The sequence below is a fragment of the Pongo pygmaeus genome, chromosome 1 (assembly GCF_028885625.2).
Source record: "Pongo pygmaeus isolate AG05252 chromosome 1, NHGRI_mPonPyg2-v2.0_pri, whole genome shotgun sequence".
Classification (NCBI taxonomy): domain Eukaryota; kingdom Metazoa; phylum Chordata; class Mammalia; order Primates; family Hominidae; genus Pongo; species Pongo pygmaeus.
Genome location: NC_072373.2, coordinates 173,325,375 through 173,347,567, shown reverse-complemented (window position 1 = coordinate 173,347,567; position 22,193 = coordinate 173,325,375). Strand labels below are relative to the sequence as shown.

Genomic DNA, 22,193 nt, shown 5'->3' with positions numbered 1-22,193 from the left:
TATCATGTGCACTGGCCTGCTAGTTCTGCTAATGCTCTTCCCTCCACTACCATCACCTCGTGGTAAACTCCTACTTACTTCTTAACACCCAATTTAACCATCAACACTTCTATATAGCACTCTCCCACCACTCCCATAGTATTAGCACATCCTTTATTCCAGCATTAATTCTACTATAGTTTACTTGTCTATTAACCTATTTTCCCCTCTAGAATCTGAGCTTCTTGAAGCAGGGACAGTCATGCATGCATTTAAAAAAAAATCTTAAATCTCCCATGCTTATCAGAAGACCTGGCACATAGCACATCGTTAATAACTCTTTGTTATATGAATAAGTCCATAATGCATTTTTCCTTTAAACTTTGCCAGGGAAGAAAATTTGGATGCTATTTGTGTATACTTCTTTGCCGTTCTTTGACAATAAAATAGAGATAATGTCACTTACTGCCCTTCTTCACACCTCATAGAGTTACTGAGCTGGGATAATAGATGGGCAAGGTGAAAGTGAAAGAATTAAATACAAAAATCCATAATAGTGATTAGAGTTTCTTTGATATTAACAACAGGTAACGTGCATTTAGCGTTTACTATGTTCCAGGCATGAAATTATCAAATTTATTTCTTATAATAGCCTGCAATTTTAGGTGAGTAAATGAAATTTTAGACAGTTTAAGTGACTTGTCTGAGGTGAAACAACTGGCAAGTCAAAGACTTTCTGAAATCGGGGTCCACTATCTGGAAACTATTCTATATCGATTCACCAGTGAAGATAGTGTGCTCCACTTAAATGAGAAAAGCAACGAACAATAAGCCCAGGGTGAAGATTTGGTTACATACACTGCTTCTCAGGTTTTGCTTAAGTTTAGCGCCCACCAGGAAGAAACAAAACGATTATCTGCCTCCTTGACTTTGGCATCATTTGTCTTTCTTCTGATGAAAGTGGGGCTAATCACTGAGTTAGGGTTTCTTTATTTTTAGTCTACACTATGTTGCTTTATCCTAAAAGGATAAACGTGGGCTGTGTGATGGTTGACCACCTTTCTTGTTCCTTCTATGAAGGTCTGAAAGGGCACAAGACAGGTAAAAAGGAAACAGCTTTTCTTTAGTAACTAAGTTGCAAGATTTTTGATCTCATGGCCCTGAGCTACACGTGAATGACTTTGACCTATAATCTGAAATAAGATAGACTTCAGCGTTCACCTCTCCCACCATTTCACCCCAAAGGTGAGGTAAGTTAGTGTTGCTAAATGTACAGTATGAAGGGCATGTGGCATTTTACTGTTGACAGTATGCCAGCTTTAAGACCTGCTTCTTCCATCTCCAACCATTCCTGCTTGCTCCCCGCTCCAAGCTGTGACCCCCCTGAGTGATAGAAGTGGCAAGAGGTTTTTCGGAAGATTAAAGACCCAAGTCACCCGAGGCTGCCATCTCGCAAGAATATTTAGACATTTTTCCACTTGGCAGTCATTAATATTCTTCAGCAAAGAGTAAAAAGAAAACCTGTTCAAAAAGGCTCCCTCTTCAGATCTCTGTACCTTGGAAGATGAAGTGAATGAAAGGGTTTTGTTATGAAATTAAATATTCATTGGATTGAGTTAGAGCTATTACTGTTCTTGAGAATAAAACTGGATTTTTCCTTTGTTTTAAATAACTACAGTCATTTTATGTAAGAATCCATTTCTGTACTGAATTGGTCAGGGTAACGCATGGTGTGATTTTTCTAATATAATAGACACAACAGGGAAATGAATACAGAAGGGCTCAAAGTATTTTATAGAGGGTATACGAGCAATTTGACATCGCAGAAAACCTGTCAGAAAGAAGCACCATGGAATAGAGGAAAGAGGCCCGGAATCCAACCCCGGGAACTGTGACAGCCTCTGGGTGAGATCTTTGGCTCTGTTAATTGATAGCTGTTGTGGAACACATCTGAGTTTCTGTTTCCAAACCTGTGACATGGAGAGCATATTCTTTTCCTCTTGGGGTTCCTGTAAAGATTTGGAAACGGTAGCTAGAAAATGAGTGGTACAGTCAAAGCAGGAGCACAACAGTGGCAGTGATTATTCCCGTTTTCACATACATACCCAGACTGGTCACTAAATGGCTGGAAAACCATTCACATCTGTTTACTTTCTCTCTCTTTTTAATCTTCCAGGCACCATTGCTCACATTACCCTTGAATTTAAACTTCTTTTAAAAGCTTTCAAAGCTTTGAAGGTTGATTTCAATGAAATTTGTTTTTATTCTAGGCGTTTTTCTGACTGTCATTCTGAATAAAACAAAAAACATTTACTGTCAAAACAACAAGGGCTTACTCTCAAGCACAAAATGAAAGCAGATATGTCTGCCTGATTTATTTTGGCACCCACCTAGCAGTTAAATAGGACACCTTTTAATTTGTCACTTCTTTAAGATTCATTTAGGTTGGCAAAGTAAATCCCCAGTACTTGGTTTCAGCTAAACTTCAACGAGTTGGGTGAAACAGTTTATTCTTTATCACTCAGACACACAAGCTTTGAAAGGTGCCAGTTAAAGATGGAACTATGTATTTAGCAGTGTAAGACAGTAACATCTAATGGAATTTAATTTTTACTTTGAATGGGAGGAACTTAGAAATTTAACTTATTACCAAAGATCCACTAGCAGTCTGAGAAGAGACACAGAAGGTCAATGTTTTTCAAAAAACCTAGGTAGAACTATTTCAAACAGTGAATATCCAATTATTTTAAAATTAGACTCAAGTATGAGTAAAGAGACCCAATATTCAAATCTCAACTCTGCCATTTGCTGGCTGGGGAAGTTACTTAATTTACCTGAATCTCAGTTTCTTTATCTATAAATTGGGATAATATCTACCCCTTCCAGGTTGTTTAGAAAGTTAGCTGAGGCAATGGACATAGAGCAGCTAGCACCTGCCTGGCACATACTAGCTGTTCAACATGTGCAAGTCACTGTTTTTATTAAGAAAAACTTCTGGCTTGCTGCGGTGGCTCTCGCTTGTAATTCTAGCACTTTGGAAGGCTGAGGCCTGTGGATCACTTGATCTCAGGAATCTGAGACCAGCTTGGGCAGCACAGTGAAACCCCATCTCTACAAAAAAATACAAAAATTAGCCAGGCATTGTGGTGCGTGTCTGTAGTCCCAGCTACTTGGAGGGCTGAGGCGAGAGGAGTGCTTGGGCCTAAGAGGCAGAGGTTGCAATGAACAAAGATCACACCACTGCACTCCAGCCTGGGCAACAGAGTGAAACCCTGTTTCAACCAAAACAAAACAAAAATGAAAACAAAAACTTCTGCAACATTTTCTAACAATTCAGTCCAGGATTTAGCATTTCTGACTGTGTGGAAATTGTTTCTTCTATCTGCTCCAAATGTACTTTGCTAGAATCTAAGCCCATTTTCTCATTTTCTCAAAGTTAGCAATAACATCTGTTTAATACCTTCTTTGTAACAAGGCCAGATTGAGGGCTTGTGTTTATGCAATCATTAACAAAACCATTCTTAAACAGTGGTGGTTTTCTGCATCTCAATGACCTAATTGTAATCTGGCTGATTATTTGATTTAGTTACAAAAGGAAATAAAAATCACACACTCACACACACACACACACGCATACATACATATGTACACAACACCCACATATATTCATTTTTTTCTGTTCTTCAATACATACAATCCAGCTTCAGGCCTTTTTATTTTGGTGTGGAGTTTGAGGGGAATGTAAAGAAAGATAAATGCTTCCTTCCTGAGTCCCTTAAAGCAGATGACCTTAAAATGAACGATGGGGAACTCTTCGACAGTCTAGATTAATCTCGGTTTTCCAATCAATAGTTTAATAGGTTTTTTTGTTTTGTTTTAGGGGAAGACACAATCCACAGGGCTAGTCCCAGAGTCTTTCCCAGTTTTGAAAGTCTCATGCTAAATATGGTCCAAATACCACATCTACCCAGGGTTTGCTTTTTTTCTGACAATATCCTCCTTTCTGTCTGTGGCTGCTTTTCCAAGCATAGCAAGCACTTGAATTCAACTGAGGGTTGACAAATTGACCTTACTCCCCAATGAAGCTTGCTGTTTTTAGCCCAGGGCCAGGAAAACAGAGGCTGTCACTTGGTCAGATGGAATCTTAGGTAAAGCAATTTCCTCTTCCGATCCAAGCCTGAATATCCAGTGGAAACTTGTAGAATAAAGCCAGGCTAAGGTGTTGTTCTCAAACATGTTTATTTGTAACAGTTTTACATGGTGTGTTACAGAAATTAATGGAAAATTTCTAAAAATTTTGCTGTTCTGTTGAATGCATTGTACATAAAGTTAAAAATAATGTGTCCATATATGTTAACAAACTGTCATCTGAGGTAAAGTTAAAGTAGGTCTAGAAATGTACTGCAACAGTCATTTTCTCTTTCTCATCTTTATTAAAAAAATATGTGTCAGAACGCAGAAATTGAAATGAACCAAACCCACAGAGTAAACATTTGTTTAAAAGAAGGTGCCCAGTACATTACATGATGGGGTTTCAGGAGACACTGGGATGAGTAAGAGCTATCAAAAAAGTCTTGCGGCATGTAAAGATTGAAGAGCTATGGAGAATGGGGACAGAATGACAGGTGGTGTTTCCCTGGTTTCAAAATTTAAAGTGACAAATTTAGTGCTAGTGGAGGATGAGGAATTAACAGTTGTACACATGGATTTTCTATTGATCTAACCAGAACTGTGCAGACTCCCCATGGTCTTTTGGTATTGGCACCTCAGCTCTTGCTTGGAAATTTCACTGTATTCCTGGGACAGGATATGGTTGTTCCAGGCTCACCAAACAGTGCTTGGAAAAAAAACTCAGAATTCTGCCAATGAGAATATGGATGGCAGTTGAAAAATCTTGACTTTATTTCCCTCACTTTAATGCATCACTTGGGCATCTTCTTGAAGTTCAGAGCCAGTTATATTTTCAATCATGTTCAATGAAGGAGGACAATTCTCCCGGACTTTCACCGTCTGCTAGGAAATTAACTCCAGATGGTATACCTGAAACAGCAACATCAGCCAGAGTTCACTTTGAATGTGTCAGAAGCAACCCAAAGAATTGGTATAATGGTGTGATACTGCAAGACAAACTCAAGACAGCCATACTGAGGGAGAAGATAGCACCACTTGTTTAGAATCAAATCATAGGCAACAAAGCAATTTAAGCAATTTCCCATGGGAACTGCCTATCTTATCAAATCCCCAGAAAACAAACTGGTCTCAAGCCAACTCTTACGGTCATTCCACCTTTCCAATCTTCCCCTTCATGTGAAAGGGTTACCTAATCATAAAATGTTTGCTCATTTCTCGAGAAACTCTGTGGACCAACAGGTGATAACTACAGAGGGAGGTAAACGGCCCTTCTCACTTTTCTGGTTCTTCGGACCTTCCACATTAGGATGACATTGACATATATTCTTGAATAGACATTTGGTCAGTTTACCTAACTGAAAAAAAAATTAGACTCCTGTGACTTGATAGTGTAAAATGTGGGCTTTAAATGATAACCATTACCTTCATGTATCACTTTTCTCTTTGTGAACAAGTATACAATCATTTTTCAAATGAATCTCTCAAATCATTTTAGTTTCTATTGATATGAAGAACCAAATACAGGCCTATTCAAATCAGTCATATCAATGGAGATTCTACTTTTCAAATCTTAAAACCAAATAATAATAATTATCCCCAAATCCAATTAATCACATGAATCTTTAAAGTTTTCTTCTTAGTGTTAAAACACTGTCAACATACTGTAACTGCATAGGAACATCCGGAAAACACACTTGACCTGTATAACAATTCTCTGTAGGGCAAAAATATATAGATTCTTTATGAAAATCATGTGCTAAACATACGAACCAAACACTGCACTTTTTGTCTCATAAGTGTAAAAAAAGGAAGCTTAGCCTCTTCTGTTTCACGTACAAACAGTCCAGTGATTTATATTGGGGGTAGGTGGGAGTGGGGAGGTGGGAGAGTTTCCGAATCTGAATTCTTCAGAATGTGAATTGTCTTTTTCTTGTGTTGCACGTAGGGTGGGGACTCTCGTGGAAAGGCTAGATGATGGAGTCACGTGCTCCCTTCCCGTTCACTAGCTGCTGATTGGCCAACTGCTCCTGCCAGCTGTCCCTGCACTCCAGCTTCCTACCATATGCTCCAGAATAACATCTGGAAAGTGAGCCCCATCCATCAAGTTTGTCACACCTTGCACTCAATCTGCTACCTTCTCTACAGTGTAATGGCATTATTAAAAAGCATTTTCATTAACATTTATATTTACAAAAAAAAGACAATTTTTTTTCATTAGAACTCCTTAAAGCCATTTCCCTTAAATATTTAAAGAGTTTAATGGTAAGGTTTTTTTTTTCAAGTTATAAAATAAAAATCCCATTTGAATTTTCTGATGTACAAAAAGAGATAGAGATGAACCATTTGGACCACAGAATCAGTTTGTTATTCTGAATATTTATGCCACCATTGTTCCATTAGAAAGTTGGTTTTTAAGATCCAAAACCACATTACCAGAATTGTACCAGAATTATTTGGCAAACGACTTTTCTTTGAAAATGGCACGTGGAGAAGACACTTGTCTGCATAGCATCACAGCAGCAAGATATCGGAAAAATAAAAAATATCATTTTATTGTACTTAGAGTTTAGAGCTTCTTAAGAAATCAGATGCATTTTTCATCTTTCTCATCAATGGGATCTGATGTCTTTTCCTACTCACAGAATGAAGGTTCAAACTGAAAGCTGTCTTTCTTCACCAGGATGCAGAATAGCTAAAGAATTGTTTTGGCAACATTCTTGATCATAATGAATAATCAACCACTTATTTGTCTTGTAATTTCAAGTTAATTCATTTCATTGAGGCTTTTTTTTCTCCCCAGTTAGATTTCTTCACCCATATCTAAAAACAGTCAAAAGCAATACAAAAATTTGTACACCTATTAATTTTCAAACGTGACAAAGGAAAGGGGGGAAAATGGCAGACCAGGCCCCATGGAGTGACAAAAAACACATCATCCTATGTGAAAAGGCAAATGGATGATGATACTGTGGTCACAGAAGACCCTTTGCTTTTGCTTAAAGAAGTCAGTTCCAACCCTGTTGTAATCCTCTGATGCCTGTCACTCCAAATTTGGTGTCTCAACAGTGGTCAACAGGTAGAGAAATAAAAAGGGAATTAGTAATTTTGCACACTGGGTCATCTTAAACCCAGCTACGAGGGCTCAAATATTTGTTGGGTAATCATTTGCTTGCTTTGTGATTTAATGTTGGGTGGATCTTTCTATACTTTTTTTGTGTGCTGCCATAGATATCTGCCATTGGTTGCCAAAAACGCTTAGTTCCCTCTTCTGAGCGAGTTCCATTGGGCAATCATGAATTTCTTGTGGGATGAGGTGAAAGAATACAAGAGAGCCTGTCGTGATGCTGATGTCCATGCCAGTCTTGAGCACCCACCACGAGCTCGCATCGATGCTATTTCTTAGGTCTGTTGATCTGCGCGTAGAGAGGCTCCGGCTCCTGTGGATAAAGGAACAAAGTGAGGCCTGCCCTTTCCACTTGCATGGATTTTCTGAGACAGCTTTGGGAAAAGGGGTTTAGGATTAAAACAGAAAAGTGACAGTTTATGATGGATGACCTTAGGTTATTTTTGGAGTATTTGATCAGTGTGCATATCATTTTGGCAACATTTTTATCATCCAAAATAACTATGCACTCAGTTCTGTCTTTCGTTTTCAAGTTGGAACTGATTGCCCTGTTGAGGAAGTAGCATGGTATAGTAGGGAGAGTTAGAAAACCTGTGTCATGTGGACAAGATACTTATCCTGAGTCTTGGTTTCTCCAACCACAAAATGGGAATAATACTGTTTATCCTATGGGGTTCTTGAGGGAATTAGAGATTATACAAATAAAGTATCTAGCACCATGCTTGGTAGCAATACGTCTTCAGAAATTGCTAACAATTACCATGAGTCAATTGGACATTTTTCCAACACAGTTTCATAAATGTCCACTTGAGAACCCTGAAATTCTATTTCAAATTGCTCTTCTACAAATAGTGATGCCTGGGTGCACTGTTGAGCAAGAAAAACAGCAAGTGTGTCTTTGGCTCTTAATTACAAACTTCTGGACTTGTTTCCATCCAATCTGAGCCCTCCATTTTGGCCAGTCATTTGCCTGCACCCAGGGGGCTGTCCCGAAACACATACAGGGATTTTCAACCAGAATGTAATGCAGCAAACCTGCAATCCACACCTAGACAGGAAACAGCATTCGGCCCTATTTAAACCCCGTCCGACTTCAGCTGTTGTTGAGATGACTCATTGTGCACTGGCCAAGCAAATTTGATGGATACTGTGGTTTTAAGCATGCACAGGACCTTCTGTTAAAATTGACCTTTATGCTGTCACTCTTGGAGGTCTGTGCCAGAATTAAATGGGCACAATGAAATCCTAATTTTACCACATTTGATACATTAGCTTGTCTCCTGCCATGTCATATAGGTTCTTATTATTTGCTTATTTTCTTGAAACTTCAAAATGAATTGGCATTCTGGGAGCCCCTACCATGTGTCTGGCACCATGCTGGGTATTTTCAAGTACATTGTCTTTTTATCTCATCACAACAGCCTTGTAAGGCAGATGCTTTATCTCTTTTGCAAGGGTGAAATTAAGTACAGAGAAGTTAAATAATTTGTCCATGGTCACACAGCTAGTAAGTCTAGAGACATGAGAACTGAAACCAGGGTCCAGGGGCCAGTGCTTTTTCTAGTCTTTTACAACAGTGACCATGAGGAGAGAGAGACAGAGAGACCCCAATCCTTCCATCCGTTAGTGCTTCAGAGTTTACAAAGCACCTCATGTCTTATTTATCTGCCTTATAGTCCTGAGGGTGGCTGTTATTTTTTGAGTCCTCCCTTTGCAGATAAAAACTGAAGTTCTGAGAGGTTGTGTGATCTCAAGGTCATTGTGCTGTCTCTTGTGTGTAGCATATCATATTGCTTGCTTTCTACTGTAAAGTGTAATGGCCTAGAAGGTAAGGTTGTACTGGCCCATCATTGTACAGATGAGGAATCTGAAGTCCTATGAAGACAGATTTTGTTTCTTCAGAGTCACAGAGTTACTTAGTATCCATGCCAAGAGTAGACCCCAAGACTCCTGCCATCAGATCCAATTTCTGGTTCCTCTAGAACTTGTTATGTTTGTATTCTTCCAGTGGGAAGGAACTTCTTTCCTTGGAGGCACCCTATTATGCAGTGTAACAAAGTGCCAACTTGTCCCTCCATGCCTTCGGCCTGTAGACTTTCTACTGCCCTTGGAAATGTAAATAAGTACAATCCTTCGTCCAAATGTCTGATGACAGAAAAATATGCAAGCCCATTATTCCATGTCCTACTTCTAGGTTACCACTTGCCAGTTCCTTCTGCCATTTTTTTTTTTTTTTTTTTTTTGAGATGGAGTCTCGCTCTGTTGCCCAGGCTAGAGTGCAGTGGCGCAACGTTGGCTCACTGCAAACTTGGCCTCCCAGGTTCACACCATTCTCCTGCCTCAGCCTCCCGAGTAGCTGTGACTACAGGTGCCCACCACCACGCCTGGCTAATTTTTTATATTTTTTATTACAGACAGGGTTTCACTGTGTTAGCCAGGATGGTCTCAATTTCCTGACCTCGTGATCCACCAGCCTCGGCCTCCCAAAGTACTGAGATTACAGGCGTGAGCCACCGCGCCCGGCCTCCTTCTGCCATTTTACAAATATGAACCTAGCACAGTAGGTCCTCAATGAGAGTCTGTTGAATTACTGAATGACTATAATGCTGTTTCTAGTTTCCTCACAGTTCTGATCCCTTTGTCCTAAATACACTCCAATTTGGCTTTATTCTCTCAAAATCAAATGTAGCAAAATCTATAGTAAGATTATGATTTATTAAACACCAAATCTATTCCTTTCCAGTCTCTTGAACTATTTCAAATACATATTGTAAGGCTAAACATGTAACTTTATTGTGTGTTTGTGTTCTACAAGTGCAGTAGGTGGAGTCAAAAATAGTTAAGTACAACTACTGGGGAAAAATATTTCCTTTTGCCTGTGCTGGGCTTCAAGGACGCATCTTAATGTTTCCTGGGTAGACGTTCTCAGCCCATTCTTCTTTTTGGATGCCCCAAGAAGTCAGGCTGCCTTGATCTCACCCTACAATTTGCTCTATTCTAATTTTGGAAACTAATTTATCCAACTGAAAATGACACCTAAAAACAGAAGAAGACAGCAGGCTCAGACAGAGTAATTAATGCCACACTGCATTAACTTTCTGCAGCTGAGATAAATACTCACACATCTCCTGCTTGCCCGAATTTAGCTTCAAATACCCATCACAACAGCAGTAACGACTGCAGTCAACTCTCAATTATCCCCACTAATGAAGGGGAGCAGTGGTGTGGAAAACCCCCAGCAGCAGATAATCCCAAAGTCTGACACTGTGATGCATTATACGTTTTGGCAATAGCTCTACCTTCCTTGTTACGGAATCTTAGACTGTCAGAGTTAGAGGGGAGCTAAAGAATCATTGGATTCAGAAATTTCCAACCTGGCCTCTGGCAAGGTCATAACGGGGTCTTTGAGCTATTTTCAAAATTCCAAAGCCTAAATGGAATCGCACATTAACATAACATGCTGTTGATGTTTTTGTTTTGTTTGTTTGTTTTCTTTTGGCAGATTTGTCCACATCTCTGCCCTGCTTCAAATCTTTCAGAAGCTCCCCATCACCCACAGGGTAGGTCAAAGCACCTTCGCCGGGCACACAAGGCCCATTAGTCTCTTAGTCCATTAGAGCTAATAAATACCCCTTCTAGACCATGAATCAAAATTCTACCTTCAGGTCACGTACATCATGTTAAAAAAAATCTTTCTTTATGCCTCTCCAGGATGATCTTTCTGAAATGGATTTGGCCATGCCAGTCTCCTGCCTGAAACAGTCCTCCTGACTCCTTGTCACTCAAAGGAAAAGGCAAACTCCTCAAGACTGCACATAACACCCACCTTCCCAACCATCCTCACCTACTACCACTCTCTCCTACACCCTACCTTCCAAACCCTACTTGAGGTTCACCCTCACATGCTGGAGTTTTCCCATCTCTGGGACTTCGTTCAGGCAGTTCCTCCTGGCTTCGGAGCCTTCTTTGTTCCTAAAGTTCATACTTTAAGACCTAGCTGAAATATCAAGGCTTCCTGGACTCTGCAGGTGACACGAGCCACTGTCTCCTGGATGCTTCAGAACCTGTGTAGATCTCTCTCTTCACTCCTACTATGGCATCTCCTAGCATGTTCTACACTGAGCTCCACTGGGCCTTGCATGTCAGTATCCCGAATTCTGAATGAAGCTTGGAACATGGGAGGTGCATCCACTAACAACATGAAGAATGAAGATATGTATGAGTAAATGAACAGTTCTCTTCTCACAGCAGAGTCATCTCCTCTGCAGGCTTGCCTGACTCAGATGTCTCTTTGCCATTTTTGGAGGCACGGAAGAGAGACATGCTCCTGAGTGTGATGGCCTATGACCGGTTTGTAGCCATCTGTCACCCTCTATATCATTCAGCCATCATGAGCCCGTGTTTCTGTGGCTTCCTAGTTTTGTTGTCTTTTTCTTCTTCTCAGTCTTTTAGACTCCCAGCTGCACCACTTGATTGCCTTGCTAATGACCTACTTCAAGGATGTGGAAATTCCGAATTTCTTCTGTGATCCTTCTCAACTCCCCCATCTTGCATGTTGTGATGCCTTCACCAATAACATCATCATGTATTTCCCTGCCGCCATGTTTGCTTTTCTTCCCATCTCGGGGACCATTTTCTCTTACTCTAAAATTGTTTCCTCAATTCTGAGGGTTTCTAGTGGAAGTTGGCAAATACTTGTGAACTTTAATATGATTCTGACACATTAATTTATTTTTAGATAACAAAGTAGATGGAAACCATATAGTAAAACCTAGAGCAAACTCCACCCTCTAACTTTTCTGTAAGTAAAACACCCGATTTTCTCGAAGGTGCAGTAAAAGAGCAGAAGCACAGGAGACTAAGTCATGCAGGCCTAGCTTAGTGTTCTCCTGCCAATGCTCTGCTGCAAAGACCACCAGGGACACATCTGTAGTTGAACATGTTGGGTTATTCCTCACCGCAGAGGGAGGAGCAATGAGGCATCTCTGGAAGAGGGTGTTAGAAAGAATGTATGATAAGATTTGGGCTTAAGGTGAGTGATTTTGGGGATGGTCAACAAAGTGGGGTTTTTCTCTGAATTGGATGCTGTCATAATGTGGGGGTAATTCTGTGATTATTCCAACAATACTTATCTGGAAGGCATGAAGAACAGAGCAAGGCTGAAACCAGGCTAGAGAAATGTTTGATCAGTTTTCCAATTTTGACAATGTTCATGTTTTGCCTGTGTTCAGCCATGAGGACCTGATGGTCTTGATTTTGTCTTGACCTATCATGGTCACTGAGTGGCCTTGTCTGATGCTGGTGGTATGTGAAATGTTGATGTTCAGGAGAATGCCAGGACCTCGCTGTGGGGGTGGGCCTGCACCTGACTGTCAGAGGCTGCTGTTCTTTTTCTTGCCATCACCCATTTAGCAGCCCTAGGATTCTGTGCAGAGTACTTAACATCTTTGGGTGCCAGTTTCCTCATCTGTAAAATGAGGCTAGAAATACCCTCTGTGAAGGAGAAAACATGTTGATTGTCTAGCACAGAGTCTGAAACATATGAGATACTCCAAAAAACATTAGGTCCCTTATGTCTGGGAGTGTGGCTTTATCCTCCCTTTATAGACAATGGTTTTAGGCCTAATAATCACCTGTGGGTTTCTTTTCAAATGGCCTCTCCTTCATAGCGCATAGGTGCAATTGCAGATGAGCTCTCAGTTATTAATAAAAGAACGGTGCTGGATCAGCCTGGGGAAATTGTGCAGAATGAATGTGGAGTTAATGCAGACAACCTGGCTGCAGGGCCCTGTGGATAACAGAAACTTCCACCATTTGCAGACTACTCCACACATCCTTTAACTATCTATGAATTATGTGCTCAACTACAGCGGCCAAGTGGACTCATAGAACTGGAGTAATAATGGTATATCTCTACAGAAACTTTTACAGTCTATATATGGTCTTTCCAATGTCACATGACCTTACTTGAGCTACACACCAGGACTGTGCCTTTAGTGCTCCTGTCTTCATTTTACAGCAAAGAAGCCTAGGCTCCCCGCAGTTGGGTGACCTGTGCAGTTACTCAGCCAGCACACAGCAGAGCTGGGACATACTGCTTTTCTTTTTTAATCTTTTTTAGATTTTTATTTTGGTGAAACATAAACAACATAACCTTTGCCATTTTAACCATGTTTAAGTGTACAATTCAGCAGCATTAATTACATTCACAATGTTGTGCAACCATCAGCATCATTTCCAAAACTCTTTCATCACCCCAAACAGAAACTCTGTACCCATTAAGCAATTAACTCTCCATTCATTCCCCAAATCCCCAGCCCTAGTCTAATCTACTTTCCATCTCCACGATTTTACCTAGTCTTATTTTTAAATCAATTTCAGTGAAGTATAATTTACATATGATGAAATGTACCCATTTTAAATGTACAGTTTAATGAACTTGACAAATATATACACCCATGTGAGCTATAGAGCATTTCTTCACCCTAAAGACTTCTCTTGTGCCTTCTCAGTCAACTCCCTATCTCAGTGCCAGCTCTGATCTGCTTTTGATTGCTATAGACTAGGTTTGTTTTTTCTAGAGTTTCATGTAAACATACTCAGGTCTTTTTAAGCCTACTATCCTCTCCACTACCATGTGTTCCCTCTCATAGAAGGTTGAAGCTGGAAGGGCCCTCATGCTCACAGCTCCTTTTCCGCATGAAGAAACTGAAGCCCCAGACACAGGGTTCCTTTCCCAAAGCCGTACAGGAGACAGTGGAGAGCCAGGGAGCAGTCCAGGGTTCAGACTCCCATTTCTGTGCTGGTTTCCTTGCTTTCTTCTCCCAGCCCCAGCTCTTTGGCATGAAGTATAAGGGCAAATGGTTTCTTACGTCACATTATAACAAGACGCTCTTGGAAGCTACCTAAATTGTACTGATTACTTTCTGCCCATTTAATATTTCTTTTATTTGCTTTTGGAAAGATTGACTACCTTTGACAAAAGTATGTCAAAAGCAATACATCTTACTAGTGGAGCGAAGACACTGCATGCTGACAAAGGTGGTCTCAGATGTGAGGTCAATGGTGTGCCATGCAATCTGCTTGCTGAGTGAGCCCACTTATGCCCCATCCTGGGGGCCTAGGGTAAGAAAAGCGCCAAGCCAAGCTGGGGATCAGACTAAAGCTGGAAGGTGAGTCAAAGCTTGAGTCCCTCAGCATTACCCTGCCCAGGCAGCAACTTCAGCCTCATGGTCTTTTAGCCCTAACACTTAGGACTAGCTCATGGGAGTTTTACATTCCTTGGCTTGACAAATGAAAAACGTATTGGTAGTCAGAGGGGAAAAAGGCTAAAATAACTCAAAGTTCTATCTGAATCCATGTGGAGGGTCAGGAAAAATGCATGGGTTTGGGGAGCCAGAAAGACCCCAGAAATCCTAACTTCCTATATGAACTTAGGCGAGCATCTCACCTATCTGGACCTCAGTTCCTTGATTTGTAAAGTGGAGTGAATAACATCTAAGACCCCAGAAATCCTCCTAACTTCCTATATGAACTTAGGCGAGCATCTCACCTATCTGGACGCCAGTTCCTTCATCTGTAAAGTGGAGGGAATAACATCTACCTCATGGGACTGTGACAAGTTACAAGTGAGCTCGTATAACATGAAGTATCTTAAATGCTGTCAGTCTTCTTTTTCTTTATATTCAAACAAAAGGAAAAACAAAGCTTTTTGGCCACTTTGAGTCTGAAAGTCTGGCTGTTAGGGTAGAAAAGTCTTCTAAACACTGAATGGATTTGATGATAATCCCTTGGGGATTGACACTGCCGAATGCCCTGGTTCCTGGGGTCTTGGGTGCTGAAACCCACTTGGTGAATACAGAGATGCACCACTTGAGTTTCGAGGCAACTGTGCATGTTCTGAAGACCATTCTATTTCCCCGTCAATAATAACAACAACGATGGGCATCAATGATCTGTTTTGCACATGTATATCATCTTTTTTGGCCTTGTTATATAACAGATGACAACGCTGAAGTTGCTGACACTAATTATCTACCATAAGCAGGAAGGCCTTTTCTGAGTAAGCTCCTGGTCACTGGGAGCAGATTGCATCTAGGGCTGATAGTCTCTGGGGATCCTAATGAAGTCAGCATATTTTAGGGATTTCTGTCTTCTCCTTTGTTAGATGGGAATAGAGACAGCCTGAGGGAGAGATGCTGCTGGAAAATCTTATTTGGGGATTGGTTCCATGCTGTAGCTGGGTGACTTTGGGCAAGTTAGATGGTCTTAAAATGTCAGAGCTGGAAGGACCTGTGGGAACTGTTTTACAGAAACAGAAACCAAAGGTCAGAAATGAAGCCATCTGCCTCATATCACACATCTAAATTGATGTGATGCTATTAAAACCCAGGTGTCCTTCCTGATTCTGTTTGAGTGCGTTTGAATTATTTAATCTGGGTCTAGATTCAAATCCTGGTGCTATTACATGTGAATCTCAGGATTTTAGCAAGTTGTTAAACTCTCTACCTTGTCTGTAATATCTGTGAAATGGGAATAATAAAAATACCTGAGTGTTCCTGTGAGGAATAAATTAGGTGATGCTAGTAATTTTAAAATATATCTTACTATTATTAGTAAGTGGAAGGCATCATGATTACCTTCTGCAGTGGTTCTAGAAACAGTGAGCCTGATCTAATTCTGTTAGCCAATTCTGGCAGCTGCCTATGTTTGTAAATAAAGTCTTGTTAGAACACAGCTACATTCATTCATTTATGCATCATCTTTTGCTGCTTTCCTGCGACAATGGTAGAGTAGCTGTAATAGAGACCGTATGGCCCACAAGGCACACATATTTACAGAGAGTTTGGCAACTTCTGGTTAGATGATCTGTGTATTCTACTTGCACTCACTACTCCAATGGCTGAAACCCATATGGAAATCTCCATGTCTAGCCTTGATTTCTCTTTTGACCCCCAGAGGTTGTATCCAGCAGCCTACTGGCATCTCTACTTGGAAGTCTCATGGGCACCTTGAGTTCAATTGGTCCCAAAGTAAACTTGCCTTCTTTCTGCTCAAACATGCTGCTTTGTGTTCTTTAGCACAGTGACTGGCACCATGTAGATCCCCATGCCAGGAACCTGGGTGTCATCCTACCTTATATCCTCTTCCTCACCTCCCATGTCCCTTCGGTCTTAACCTTCTGTTGATTTCAGCTTCTAAACATCTCTTGGCACTATGCCTGAGGTCTTGGCTGACACTGCCCTTTGCCAGACCCTGGTCATCTTCTGCCTGATCCAGTGCCATCACTTTCCAGCTACAGGACCTCAAAAGGGAGTCTCTTCACAAAGGTCTAAGGAAGTGGGACACTGTGCCCTCCAAAAACTTAGGTTGGACTTGTCATTGAGTTCTGTGTTCATAAAATAGGTCATTTTCTGTTGTTTTGTGGTTCTTTATTTTAAGTGTCTGTTGTTTGGTTGTATTTAAAAAGAGAATGGTAATAATAATCCCAAATACATGTACTTTACTTTCAAAGCTTATAAAACACTTTCATATTTATGATATTATTTGATTCTTGGACAGCTTGGGGAGACAGCTATTGCAACTATCTGTATTTATCCATATGAAAGGATATATGCTAACCTAAGGTCACCTGCTTTGGAAGTAGAAATCAGACCCAAGACCCCTGACTCTGTGTTTTGTTTCTTCCTTTCTTTCCTTTACTTCCCTTCCCTCCCTTCCTCTTTTTTTTCTCCCTCTTCTTCCTCTCTCTCTGTCTAAGATTCTTCTTCCCAAAGCATCTGAGGTTCAGCTTTCTTTTCCCTTGAACACTAGAAATCCATCAGGTAATATGTTATATGTCTTGCATTCCCACCACGAAGATCAGTATTAAAAAATGACAGCAACTTATTATTTATGGCAATATCTATTGTTACTAAGGGAGGCAGACCAAACAATTCCCCATTGTTACAGATGCTACTCTGACTTGACAGCTGGGAAAGTCTGATAGGCAGTTTATTTACTTAGCCATTTAACCAAATAAATGTTTTCATTTTTCTTTCATCTCCTCAAAAGCTAACATTTTGCCCTTAAAATTGCTCCAGCAACACATCAGTGAAGTATAAATTACCTGCCATCCCCATACCAGTCATTATAATATTATTTTGGTTCTTTTTTGCCCTTGTTGACCCAGTCTTTCAAAGACACGTGATTCTCCCAAATGGGAGGGTAGGGGGAAAAAAGTGAAGTAATTGAAGATATTTTCCTTTATTGCTAAAACAGAACTGCTGTTTGAGATTGGCCCTGAAGCTTCCACCTGCGGGGATTGAGTCCGTCTGTTTCCTCTTACTATGGTGTGATATGGCTTTAGCTTATCAACAGATGTCATCCCTACTTACTCAGAACTGTGCGGGTATTTCTAATAAAAAACAGCTGGTGATAATGGTTGCAAGGGTGATAAGAGGGACAGGACTCTTGCTTTCCAACCGTATGAAAGCAGAGGGGGAAAAAATAAAGCCATGGACATAACTATCCCTGCATGGTCTCTCTTCTCCAAATGTTTGGAAAGGCACTAAGAAATTGCAGTCAGTAAATTTTCAGTTGGGTGGATAGGGGAATGGGATGGAGATGGAAAGATTAAATGTGTCTTGTGCTGCTATTATGGAGGGACCCGGAATGGCTCTCCCAGACGTCCCCCGTGTGTGTCATAGTGGCTATGTCTGCAAAGCTGGCATCTGCCCCTTGGCACTTGAATCTTGATAATGTGAAGTGGCCAGGCTAAGCTTTCAAAGGGAGAAAATTACTTCACTGAAGATTACAGTCCAGCCCTCCTCTGGAGCTGGGAGAATCACTTGCATGTGATTCTAAGACAGCCCATTTTTTGGCAGTGAGCTGTGTGAGCTGTGTGAGCTGTGTGAGGCCCAAACCAGGGCCATTCTGATTACGGGATGCGGCAAGCCAGAGAGCTAAGCAGCAGGCTTTTTTCTTTTTTTCCCTTCCAAAGCTGTTGTGACACATATTGAAAATTAATTATCTGAAGACTAAGTACAAAACAAAACCTCCCAACCAATGGCCTTATACATAAAAGCTAAATGTATAAAATCCAAGAGAGTGGGGAGCCTGCATTAATTGGATATATGTGATGATGATAATGATGATGATAATGATGATGGTGATGGTGATGGTGATGATGAGGGTAGCTAGCATCTATTAGGTGCTTTCTATGTGCTATACACATTGCTAAGAGCTTCACATACATCACTTTATTTAGTTCACACAATAACCCTGTGAGGTGGACACTATTTTTATCCTTATTTTTCAAATGAAGAAAATAAGATAGAGAATAATTATAAAATCTCAGCAGTGTCACATAGCCAGGAAGTGGTGGAGCCAGATGCTGAACTCAAACAATATTGTTCCAGAACCTAGATATTTTTTTTAAGCTGAATTTTAAGCTGATTACTCAGTGTCTGTCTCCGTGCTATATACTCAACATAAACTATCTCAGTTACCATTATGGAGAATATAAGCCCCTTCTAGCAGATGAAGAAACCAAGACTCAAAATAAATTTTGGTTCTTGCCCAAGATTTCCCACTATTAAGTAGCTGAGTTAGGATTTAAACTCAAGTCCAAATCCTGAGTTCTTCCCACACTACTATGCTACGTCCATTTACAGCTCAGCTGTGGCTTGGGGTACTGGACAGAGCATTAAATGTGGAACAGACCAAAGCCCCATGAAACAGTTTGGCTTGTAGGATTGTCTCAAGCTGAACAGGTTCATAAAGATGAGGGTTTAATACATTGATCTGCAAATGGTGTAAGTCATCTTTGTTTTCTAGAAGAGCTTCAATTTTAGGATGATGTTTGCTGTTATCCTGATGAATGGCTCTTGTCACCTCTAGTTCATTCATCAAAATTTTCAAGGCAAGGTTGAGCACGTGAAATACAACTTAGGCAGGGGGTAAAATACCTCATGCGGAATCATCCCAAGGAGTCTGCCTATAGTCCCCAACTTTTCTTTTTCCTGAAACATTGACTTTGCTTTCAATATATCAACTCCCAAAGTAGCTTTGCAAGAGTGAACTTCTAAGTGAATCATAGGTGGTTTTGCATGGCATGACATATTATTATGTGCTATTGCACTGATACAAAATGTGGCAACCTACACAGTGTGTTAGGTTCTTTAATCATAATATCTATTAACAAAATACACTTTCAAAATACCATATTAGCTTTCAATAACTGTCTAACTGACGTGTGGACTAAGACTAATTCTGAGGTAGCCTCAGAATCCATTTATGAGTGGAGAAAACTGTTTACCATTTTAATGGTTTTGACCATGCTGTTCAGAACTTAAAAAAGGAGCCCTTTGGGAATGGCCTTGCAGTCCTGTGTGTTTATAGAAAACTAAGAAAGTATCTGAAAATTGAACACATTTGTCAAGGAGTGACCTTAGAAATCATGTCTGGGTAACAAGGTGTACTTCTGTCTCCTAAGAAGGTTTGCTTCATCAGCTCCTCTTTCTTTCGATCAAATCAGATGTATTGAAATTCAAGTGCCAAAAGCCACTTCTAGTAAATGTAAGTACATCTCTCTCAAAGTAGCTGCTGATGGAATCTGAAGTGATTTGGTGGCAATCCACATGCTGCAGCACAGGTGCAAACAGCACAGCCTCAGAAGTGAGTGCTACACATCTCTGGGCTTTGAATTTCACATCAGAAAGGGTGCGGGGTGCAGGGTGCAGGGTCCTTTCTGGCTAGACGAAAAGGGCTGCCTCTGATCTTATATCTCGATCAATCTTATTTCAAGCACTGCTTGTTTTTGCTTCTCAGTCTGGCTTCTCTGTGTGTTTGATTGGTGACCTCTTTAGATCTGCAGAGTGTAGGCAAATGCAGTGACATTTTGCTTAAAAGATTAAAGCATCTGGACCATGGCTCACTGAGAAATTATCAGGGTGGGCAGAATGTGTCCATCTCAAAATGTTGATGCTTTCAGAAACTAAATCCATGCTAAGTAGCACGGACCATGCCTCATTCTATCACCACCACCCATGCAGAACATATTATTAATAAAATAATATGATCAGTTCCCACTTCTCACCCCTACCCCTACCTCCCAGGATATGTCAAAGGTCATGCATCCATGAGAAAAGGCAAAGTAGAAACGTAGACACCAGGCAAAGGGACATGGTGCAGACACTGGTAATATAGCTCAGGCAAGGAGAAATAGTGCAAACATCAGGAATACAGTTCAGTGAAGGAGTGATGGTGCAAACATCAGCAATACAGCTCAGGCAAGGAGATATGGTGCAAACATTGAGGATGTGGCTTCAGAAGTGAAGAACAACCAAAAGGGAAAGCAGATAGCTTAAGGGTAAAGGAGATAAAAAGGACAGATACCTACCCAGACCTGCGCTATCTAGCTACCGGCCTGTGGACTTATATTATCACCACTGGGCTCCCCACTGGGCTCACCAAATGGATCACTGTTGGATGAGGCCTGTGATCCATCAGGCTAGAACACAAGAAGATAATACTTTTTTTTTCTCTTTTCAAGCATTGAAAATATAAGACAACTGGATATACTTTCATGCAGCACAAATAGTTATTGTAAAGGAGGATGCAACAGCATTTAGAGGATGCTACACCACAAATGTGGACTTGTAGTAACAATTTAATAAAAAGGGCAATCCTTTTCAGCTGACTCATTTGAACACAAAAGAAAGCTCCTTTAGTAACCCCTTGAGAACTTATGAGATTGAGCCAGCATTCTTTTCTATGTAGGCTTCCTCATGCATTATCCATTTCAGTTACAGAGGTCTTAATTTTAAGGAAAAACACAAACAAATAACAAACTGGTCACTTACAGCTTCTTGCTCTTCGCTTTTGCTGGGACTTTCAAAGCCCTCTTCAAAAATGTCATCTGTGGTAGGATCACTGGCATGGGATGCAGATGATTTGGATGGAGAGCTCTGTCTAGGGGCTGGGGTTGGAGCTACACAGAGACCACAGAAAAAGAGACATCTTAAGTGCCTGGCTGCCATCAATGTATCCCAAAGAAACCTCAGGAATCTGCTTATATTCAAGTCAAATCTTAGGATTCCTCTTCCTATTTCCGGTGGAATCAGTTGAATATTTGAATTCTTTCTCTGTACGTATTGATCTTTCCTCTCACACATCTGACTTCAGGAAGGAGCTCGTCCACACTGATAGGTAAGGCAGTGGTTCCCAAAGGATGGTCCTTGGATAAGCAGCAGCAGTAGCATCTGGGGATTTGTTAGAAATGAAATTTTCTGACCCTACCCCAGATCTACTGAATCAGAGACTGTGTTTGAACAACCCGCTACAGGTTATTCTGATGCATGATCAAGCTGAGAACTACTGGGCTATGGTTTGCTTTCTTCTTTCTGTGTTTCATCAGAGGGCACGTTGTTGAGTGCCTTTCATGTGTCAAACACTGTTAGAAACTTTACAGACAATATCTCTCATCCCTATAAAACCTCTTTGAGGTAGAGGTTATCCTAATTTGACAGGTAAGGAAAGTGAGGTTTGCTAATTTGCTCGTGGAAACTGGTAGAACCAGATTCTGAATCCTGGCACATAGTAGGTATTCAATAAACACATGTTGAATAAAGAGTAAGTGTCTCAGTGATCTGGGAAAATGGATGTAGCTGATGGCAACTTCACAGCTGGTACTTGATTCTATAAGGAGAAAGGATATGCATTTTCTGGGTATGCATTTTCTGACCCACCCACGTCTCCTCTCATTTGTTTTAGAGGTTTAGAACAAATATGTCATTTGATACCACTCTTCTTTTAATAATTTCTAATTTGTCACTGAAAATACCAGTCACTGGCTAAGACCCAAGTGAGGGGGTGGCATGACTTGATTTAGTAGCTGAATTTTCCTAATGTTATAGAACTTAGAAATCAGACAGTGAATGATGATTGTAAAACTTAGTGCATACTTTTTACTCTGATG

General features: G+C 40.6%; 1 protein-coding gene and 1 long non-coding RNA gene across 9 annotated transcripts in view; one reads left to right on the top strand and one right to left on the bottom strand.

The window, feature by feature from the left end:
* Positions 1 to 4,189: 4,189 nt before the first annotated feature.
* The window catches only part of DAB1 (DAB adaptor protein 1), a 431,942-nt gene continuing 413,938 nt past the window's right edge, over positions 4,190 to 22,193 (bottom strand). For 5 of the 8 annotated variants that reach the window (XM_063655164.1, XM_054488805.2, XM_063655155.1 and 2 more), the window contains 3 exons: positions 21,079 to 21,206; positions 20,616 to 20,726; positions 4,191 to 7,547 (listed from right to left, as the gene is read on the bottom strand). In XM_063655164.1, coding sequence (XP_063511234.1) covers positions 20,631 to 20,726; positions 21,079 to 21,206 — 224 coding nt within the window. In that variant the 3' untranslated portion in view covers positions 4,191 to 7,547; positions 20,616 to 20,630. Of the gene's footprint in view, positions 7,548 to 20,615; positions 20,727 to 21,078; positions 21,207 to 22,193 lie in introns of all 8 variants that reach the window. The other 3 variants (XM_063655166.1, XM_063655159.1, XM_063655172.1) reach the window with 3 other exon arrangements.
* LOC129037038 (uncharacterized) lies at positions 10,702 to 11,831 on the top strand. Its single transcript, XR_008502722.2, has 2 exons — positions 10,702 to 10,794; positions 10,946 to 11,831. It is a non-coding gene; the product is annotated as an uncharacterized LOC129037038 (long non-coding RNA).